At 38.2% G+C, this 9600-nt stretch overlaps 1 protein-coding gene across 4 annotated transcripts in view; it reads right to left on the bottom strand.

Moving 5' to 3' along the window:
* The window catches only part of ELMO1 (engulfment and cell motility 1), a 462642-nt gene that overhangs the window by 341322 nt on the left and 111720 nt on the right, over positions 1 to 9600 (bottom strand). For all 4 annotated transcript variants that reach the window (XM_007446111.1, XM_007446110.1, XM_007446113.1 and 1 more), the window contains one exon: positions 8076 to 8207. In XM_007446111.1, coding sequence (XP_007446173.1) covers positions 8076 to 8207 — 132 coding nt within the window. The remainder of the gene's footprint in view (positions 1 to 8075; positions 8208 to 9600) is intronic.

Here is a 9600-nt window from a genome sequence, read left to right as displayed (position 1 = left end):
CCGGAAAAAAAAAAAAAAAAAATGATGTCATAATACCTCTGTAAAGCAAGTTGCAAAGCTAAATACAATGCTTCACAAGTATTCTTATTAGAAAAGACATGTTAAGACTACCAGTATAAAAGGAATAACATCAAATTACTAGGTTTTTTTTTTTAGTTTAAGAAAAATAGGAGAGGTTTATAAAACAGTTACTCTGATCCGCCGCCGGTTAAAGTGGAAATTACCCAATGTTTGCAGAAAGCAAATTGATGATGTTAAAAGCTTTAAAAATATATACCATAGAAATGCCAGTTCCACAGATTTACCCTAATAACATGATCATGGATGTACATAAATACTGGGTGGCAAAGATGTTAATTATGGACTTCTTGGTAATTTCAAAACACTTAAACACTCAGTAAAAGAGCTTGGTTAAATAAACTGTAGTACATCCAAATAATAAAAACTCTTCAGTAACGAAAAACAACCCACGTACCTGATGTGGAAACATTTTCAAAGACAATTCCCATGAAAGACAAGGTTTCCCAAATAACAAAAAGGCATGGATATCAATGTGTATAAATAAATATTAATATGTGTGTAGGTGTGTGTGTGTGAATTCAAGAAAAGAGTATTTGCAGTTATGAAATAATGCCTGGGTTGGGGGAACCAAGATGGCGGAGCAGAAGGACCTGCTCTCACTCCCTCTTACGAGAACACCAGACTCACAACTAGCTGCTGGACAATCATTGACAGGAAGACATTGGAACTCACCAAAAAAGATACCCCACATCCAAAGACAAAGGAGAAGCCACAATGAGACGGTAGGAGGGGCACAATCACAGTAAAATCAAATCCCATAACTGCTGGGTGGGTGACTCACAGACTGGAGAACACTTATACCACAGAAGTCCACCCACTGTACTGAAGGTTCTGAGCCCCATGTCAGGCTTCCCAACCAGGGGGTCTGGCAACGGGAGAAGGAATTCCTAGAGAATCAGACTTTGAAGGCTAGTGGGAATTGATTGCAGGACTTCAACAGGACTGGGGGAAACAGAGACTCTACTCTTGGAGGGCACACACAAAGTAGTGTGCACACTGGGACCAAGGGGAAGGAGCAGTGACCCCAGGGGAGACTGAACCAGACCTACCTGCTAATGTTGGAGGGTCTCCTGCAGAGGCGGGGGGTGGCTGTGGCTCACCGAGGGGACAAGGACACGGGCAGCAGAAGTTCTGGGAAGTACTCCTTGGCATGAACCCTCCCAGAGTCTGTCATTAGCCCCACCAAAGAGCCCAGGTAGGCTCCAGTGTTGGGTTGCCTCAGGCCAAACAACCAACAGGGAGGGAACCCAGCCTCAACCATCAACAGTCAAGTGGATTAAAGTTTTACTGAGCTCTACCCACCAGAGCAACAGTCAGCTCTAACCACCACCAGTCCCTCCCATCAAGCACCAGGCCCTCCCATCAAGCCTCTTAGATAGCATCATCCACCAGAGGGCAAACAGCAGAAGCAAGAAGAACTACAATCCTGCAGCCTGGGGAACAAAAACCCCAGTCACAGAAAGACAGACAAGACGCAAAGGCAGAGGGCTATGTACCAGATGAAGGAACAAGATAAAACCCCAGAAAAACAACTAAATGAAGTGGAGATAGGCAACCTTCCAGAAAAAGAATTCAGAATAATGATAGTGAAGATGATCCAGGACCTCGGAAAAAGAATGGAGGCAAAGATCGAGAAGATGCAAGAAATGTTTAACAAAGCCTTAGAAGAATTAAAGAAAAAACACCTAGAAGAATCAAAGAACAAACAAACAGAGATGAACAATACAATAACTGAAATGAAAACTACACAAGAAGGAATCAATAGCAAAATAACTGAGGCAGAAGAACGGATAAGTGACCTGGAAGACAGAATGGTGGAATTCACTGCTGTGGAACAGACTAAAGAAAAAAGAATGAAAAGAAATGAAGACAGCCTAAGAGACCTCTGGGACAACATTAAATGCAACAACATTCGCATTATAGGGGTACCAGAAGGAGAAGAGAGAAAGGACCCAAGAAAATATTTGAAGCTATTATAGTCAAAAACTTCCATAACATGGGAAAGGAAATAGCCACCCAAGTCCAGGAAGCGCAGAGAGTCCCATACAGGATAAACCCAAGGAGAAACATGCCGAGACACATAGTAATCAAATTGGCAAAAATTAAAGACAAAGAAAAATTATTGAAAGTAGCAAGGGAAAACTGACAAATAACATACAAGGGAACTCCCATAAGGTTAACAGCTGATTTCTCAGCAGAAACTCTACAAGCCAGAAGAGAGTGGCATGATATTCTTAAAGTGATGAAAGGGAAGAACATACAACCAAGACTACTCTACCTGGCAAGGATCTCATTCAGATTCAATGGAGAAATCAAAAGCTTTACAGACAAGCAAAAGCTAAGAGAATTCAGCACCACCAAATCAGCTCTACAACAAATGCTAAAGGAACGTCTCTAAGTGGGGAACACAAGAGAAGAAAAGGACCTACAGAAACAAACCCACAACAATTAAGAAAATGGTCATAGGAACATACATATTGATAATTACCTTAAACGTGAATGGATTAAATGCTCCAACCAAAAGACACAGGCTTGCTGAATGGATACAAAAACAAGACCCATATATATGCTGTCTACAAGAGACCCACTTCAGACCTAGGGACACATACAAACTGAAAGTGAGGAGACGGAAAAAGATTCTATGCAAATGGAAATCAAAAGAAAGCTGGAGTAGCTATACTCATATCAGATAAAATAGACTTTAAAATAAAGAATGTTACAAGAGACAAGGAAGGACACTACATAATGATCAAGGAATCAATCCAAGAAGAAGATATAACGATTATAAATATATATGCACCCAACATAGGAGTACCTCAATACATAGGCAATTGCTAACAGCTATAAAAGAGGAAATCGACAGTAACACAGTAATAGTGGGGGACTTTAACACCTCACTTACACCAATAGACAGATCATCCAAAATGAAAATAAATAAGGAAACACACGCTTTAAATGACACAATAGACCAGATAGATTTAATTGATATTTATAGGGCATTCCATCCAAAAGCAGCAGATTACACTTTCTTCTCAAGTGCACAGGGAACATTCTCCAGGATAGATCATATCTTGGATCACAAATCAAGCCTCAGTAATTTAAGAAAATTGAAATCAAATCAAGCGCCTTTTCTGACCACAATGCTCTGAGATTAGAAATGAATTACAGGAAAAAAACTGTGAAAAACACAAACATATGGAGGCTAAACAATATGTTACTAAATAACCAAGAGATCACTGAAGAAATCAAAGAGGAAATCAAAAAATACCTAGAGACAAATGACAATGAAAACACGACGATCCAAAACCTATGGGACGCAGCAAAAGCAGTTCTAAGAGGGAAGTTTATAGCTATACAAGCCTACCTCAGGAAACAAAAAAAATCTCAAGTAAACAATCTAACCTTACACCTAAAGGAACTAGAGAATGAAGAACAAACAAAACCCAAGTTAGCAGAAGGAAAGAAATCATAAAGATCAGAGCAGAAATAAATGAAATAGAAACAAAGAAAACAATAGCAAAGATCAATAAAACTAAAAGCTGGTTCTTTGAGAAGATAAACAAAATTGATAAACCTTTAGCCAGACTCATCAAGAAAAAGAGGGAGAGGACTCAAATCAATAAAATTAGAAATGAAAAAGGAGAAGTTACAACAGACACCACAGAAATACAAAGCATCCTAAGACACTACTACAAGCAACTCTATGCCAATAAAATGGACAACCTGGAAGAAATGGACAAATTCTTAGAAAGGTATAACCTTCCAAGACTGAACCAGGAAGAAACAGAAAAAATGAACAGACCAATCACAAGTAACGAAATTGAAACTGTGATTAAAAATCTTCCAACAAACAAACGTCCAGGACCAGATGGCTTCACAGGTGAATTCTATCAAACATTTAGAGAAGAGCTAACACCCATCCTTCTCAAACTCTTCCAAAAAATAACAGAGGAAGGAACACTCCCAAACTCATTCTATGAGGCCACCATCACCCTGATACCAAAACCAGACAAAGATACTACAAAATAGAAAATGACAGACCAGTATCACTGATGAACATAGATGCAAAAATCCTCAACAAAATACTAGCAAACAGATTCCAACAACACATTAAAAGGATCATACACCATGATCAAGTGGGATTTATCCCACTGATGCTAGGATTCTTCAATATACACAAGTGAATCAATGTGATACACCGTATTAACAAATGGAAGAATAAAAACCATATGATCATCTCAATAGATGCAGAAAAAGCTTTTGAAAAAATTCAACACCCATTTATGACAAAAACTCTCCAGAAAGTGGGCATACAGGGAACCTACCTCAACATAATAAAGGCCATATACAACAAACCCACAGCAAACAGCATTCTCAATGGTGAAAAACTGAAAGCATTTCCTCGAAGATCAGGAACGAGACAAGGATGTCCACTCTCACCACTATTATTCAACATAGTTTTGGAAGTCCTAGCCACGGCAATCAGAGAGGAGAAAGAAAAAAAGGAATACAAATTGGAAAAGAAAAAGTAAAATTGTCACTGTTTGCAGATGACATGATACTATACACAGAGAATCCTAAAAATGCCACCAGAAAACTACTAGAGCTAATCAATGAATTTGGTAAAGTTGAAAGATACAAAATTAATGCACAGAAATCTCTTGCATTGCTATACACTAATGATGAAAAATCTGAAAGAGAAATTATCGAAACACTCCTGTTTACCACTGCAACAAAAAATATAAAATACCTAGGAATAAACCTACCTAGGGAGACAGAAGACCTGTATCCAGAAAACTATAAGACACTGATGAAAGAAATTAAAGATGATACCAACAGATGAAGAGATATACCATGTTCTTGGACTGGAAGAATCAATATTATGAAAATGACTATACTACCCAAAGTAATCTACAGATTCAACGCAATCCCTATAAAATTATCAATAGCAATTTTTAAGGAACTAGATCAAATCATCTTAAAATTTGTATGGAGACACAAAAGACCCCAAACAGCCAAAGCAGTCTTGAGGGGAAAAAAACGGAGTTGGAGGAATCAGACTCCCTGACTTCAGACTATACTACAAAGCTACAGTAATCAAGACAATATGGTACTGGCACAAAAACAGAAACATAGATCAATGGAACATGATAGAAAGCCCAGAGATAAACCCATGCACCTATGGTCAACTAATCTATGACAAAGGAGGCAAGGATATACAATGGAGAAAAGACAGTCTCTTCAATAAATGGTGCTAGGAAAACTGGACAGCCACATGTAAAAGAATGAAATTAGAACACTCCCTAACACCATACACAAAAATAAACTCAAAATGGATTTGAGACCTAAATGTAAGACCAGACACTATAAAACCCTTAGAGGAAAACATAGGAAGAACACTCTTTGACATAAATCACAGGAAGATGTTTTTTGATCCATCTCCTAGAGTAATGGAAATAAAAACAAAAATACACAAATGGGACCTAATGAAACTTCAAAGCTTTTTCACAGCAAAGGAAACCAAAAACAAGATGAAAAGACAACCCTCAGAATGGGAGAAAAGATTTGCAAACAAATCAACGGACAAAGGATTAATCTCCAAAATATATAAACAGCTCATGCAGCTCAATATTAAAGAAACAAACAACCCAATCCAAAAATGGGCAGAAGACCTAAATAGACATTTCTCCAAAGAAGACATACAGATGGCCAAAAAGCACATGAAAAGCTGCTCAACGTCACTAATTATTAGAGAAATTGAAATCAAAACTACAATGAGCTATCACCTCACACCAGTTAGAATGGGCATCATCAGAAAATCTACAAACAACAAATGCTGGAGAGGGTGTTGAGAAACCAGAACTCTCTTGCACTGTTGGTGGGAATATAAATTGGTACAGCCACTATGGAGAAGAGTATGGAGGTTCCTTAAAAAATTAAAAATAGAATTACCATATGACCCAGCAATCCCACTACTGGGCATATACCCAGAGAAAACCATAATTCAAAAAGACACATGCACCCCAATGTTCATTGCCGCACTATTTACAATAGCCAGGTCATGGAAGCAACCTAAATGCCCATCGACAGACGAATGGATAAAGAAGATGTGGTATATATATACAAGGGAGTACTACTCAGCCATAAAAAGGAACGAAATTGAGTCATTTGCTGAGACGTGGATGGGTCTAGAGACTGTCATACAGAGTGAAGTAAGTCAGAAAGAGAAAAACTAATATCGTATATTAACACATGTATGTCGAACCTAGAAGAATGGTACAGATGAACCGGTTTGCAGGGTAGAAGTTGAGACACAGATGTAGAGAACCGACGTATGGACACCAAGGGGGGAAAACTGCGGTGGGATGGGGATGGTGGTGTGCTGAATTGGGTGATTGGGATTGACATGTGTACACTTATGTGTATAACATTGATGACTAGTAAGAACCTGCAGTATAAAAAGACAAACAAAGAAACAAACAAAAACAACTAATACTAAACTTTCTTTGGGTTATTTGTATGGAAATATGTTAATATAAATGTTTCAGACATTACATGAAATTTCTAAAAATCTTATATGTTCTGGTATAATGTTATAAGTCATAATTCTAGTCATTACTTTAAAATGTATATGTCAGAAATAACTAAATTTCCTTGTCAATTGCATTATTATGAACTTTCATGAAATCTTTAACCATAGTCATTTTTAAGTCTTTTGTCATTTACAGACAGTTCTGGGTGTACTCTGATGCTTTTGCAAAAATGTTGCTATAAAAGGTTTTCATCTTCAAGGAATTCATGGAAAAGACTCTGACAAGTACAGGTTTCTGGTAAGGGACTGTGCTGTTGAGCTGAATGAACAAGCATTTTCAGAACTCTAATGGAAAACTGATGAATTCATAAAAGTGCTAAGAAAAGATCAAGATGAAAAAAATTAATTACATGGGACTGAGTGAACTGATGATGATGATTATAATATTTGTGACTTTCTGTTTGAATAAAAAAAAAATCCCACAAGGACTCAGAGGCAAAAAATATACAAATCAATTTTCACTGCAAAGTAAAGGAGCCGTTACAGTGGAGGATTAGTGGACTGAATGTCAATATTATGACAAAGTATGAGTGTGTTTCGTGTTTGGTAATTGCAATCATTCTTGCTTTTGTTGTAGTCATCCACTTACAATGCTTGGTGTCAGTTTATTTATCTCTTGTAAAAATAAAATACAATGTGTGTGTGTGTGAAAAAATAAAAATAAAAAAATAATGCCTTGTGATTTCTAATCACTGAAGCCAGAAATCTCATTTAAGATGCTTATGAAGGAGGTAAAAAAGAAACCCAAATTTATACCTGCAGAATTGGAGATTAATTAGCCAAAGGTCATGTAGAAATATGATGGTGATAAAAGCTAGACCAGAAGTAGAAACAAAAACAACAGTTTATATTCAGGACAAGCTGTGTTCCGATTTGCAAACTGAAAGAAAGAAAATCTAGGAGATATCTTATCATTATCTGTAGCAAGACAAAACTTTTAGGAAAATATAAATTACATAAATCAGATTGTGATTAAATTTCAGGAGACTCAATTTGATTTTGATACGAAATCGATGTATGTGAATAATCCAATCACTAGCCCAATAATAAGATCCATCCCACAGTTGCCATCACCCATTTAATTCAAATAGAACCTTAAGCCTCTTGTGAAGTAAATTTAATGAAGTCTAGATGCTTTCCGAGCTAACTACTCTTGGTTACACTTAATCAGAACTGAATCAACAAACTCAGTATTAGTCACACTTGTGCAAGTTATTCCATTTCACTGCAGCCAGAAGAGATTTTCATGTGATCTTGTTTAAACCAGCTAAACATCTGGAAAATGTGGAAACTATTCTGTAAGGCACAAGAGGACCACACGCTTGGAGGAGACATCAGTTATGCGGCTGAGGTCAGGCCCTGGGATGCTGGAAGGAGAGCTTACTGGAGATGGCTTACTTACAATGAAGCCAAGTTTTTTATAATCCCGGGTGTACATGGACTTGCGCTTCTCCATGCTGCCGCTGCTGTTATTTGGTTCAGACTCTGCATCAAAAGCAATTCTGCGAAGTTCAAATATGATGTCCCGCTGAGCCTGAAGGGGTTAGGGAGAAAAAATAGGAGGGGGAGAGAGAGCTGTCTTCACTGTGTGATGTTACATCTACTCCCTCGTTCCCCAGGGTCTCAATGAATCACTGCATACAGGCAAAAGAAAAACAGATAAAAGGCAACCAATGTCCTAAGTTACAGCTCTGTATACTTCTTTTCCTCCTGCCACTCTCCCTGCTGGTCAGCCCTGGCTTTACTCCACAATTACCCTCACAGCCAAGCCACTTGGAGCACTGATATCAATTGCCTCGTGAAGTTTTAAATGAGAGCCCCAAATATGATGGAAGGCTTGTGATTGGAAAAAAAAAAAAAAAAAAAAAAAAAATTAGAGGACATGGGAGTCCTTTACTGTCAGAAATAAAGCAAGAGGCCCGTAAGGTTTATGAACAATATGTAAGTGACAAGGGATCCCTAACTCCACTGAGAAGTGACTTCATAGAAACAAACCTTAAAAATGGTTAAAATGGTAAATTTTCCGTGAGGCATATTCAACCACAATAAGAAAAAATATATCTTTTAGATAAAAGGAGGCAATTTCCAAGCAGGGAGGGCTGTTTCACCTTAAGACACATTGCCTTTCGTACTAGAAGTAGTAAGACAGTCGCATCTCTCTGGGGTGATCGCACTTGGTCTTGCCAAAAGCGTGGGGCATGTTAGACAGCTGCTCAAAGCCTCTCCATCATTCCTAATCTCATGGCCTCACGCCATGAATGAAGTGCTGCGGTGGTTACACAGTTTGCATGTGCATCCACATCTGCTAGAGATCAGACCCTCACGTGCCAGTAATGAGTGTTTTCCTTTCCAAAGCTGCAGCGCTATTTAAGTTGAAAATGTGCTACAGCAGGGCTCCCAGCTGTTTCCTCTCACTCCGTCCTCACACAGTAAAGTTCCCCCAAAGCGTTTTGGATCGAGACTTAACTTTTCATGCACAACAACCAGAGACCTAGACAGAATTATAGCAAAGAGACAACTGACAAAGATGTAAGCCCAGAAATCAGATGTAACCTGGGACCTCCACCCGTGGCATTGATCACTGGAGAATGGAAATTACTCCTTCAGCCTGCAGAATCAATCTCACACAGAGCTACCAAGTGGCTAGGTGTTCTGGGAACCTGACTCCAAAGCTATCACCGTTGAAGGTATTGGGGCCAAGGGCCAATGTTTGCAGCCATGTGACGTCAAGCTTTCTTATCCAATAAAGCAAGAATATGCATGTGTTTGATGCATAATGAAATAATTCATTTATTTTATTCTCTGATCCTAGATTCACCTAAATTTTAAATCCATTCCCCTAAGTCCTGAGATGATAATAAAATAATATTATCATCATCTAAAACCTCCTGGTTTCCAAGTAGCCCAAGGAAAGATTTTTAATGACA

Source organism: Lipotes vexillifer, unplaced genomic scaffold, assembly GCF_000442215.2.
Source record: "Lipotes vexillifer unplaced genomic scaffold, Lipotes_vexillifer_v1.1 scaffold822, whole genome shotgun sequence".
Lineage (NCBI taxonomy): Eukaryota > Metazoa > Chordata > Mammalia > Artiodactyla > Lipotidae > Lipotes > Lipotes vexillifer.
The sequence above is the reverse complement of the archived record's forward strand: the minus strand, read 5'-3'. Positions and strand labels throughout refer to the sequence as shown.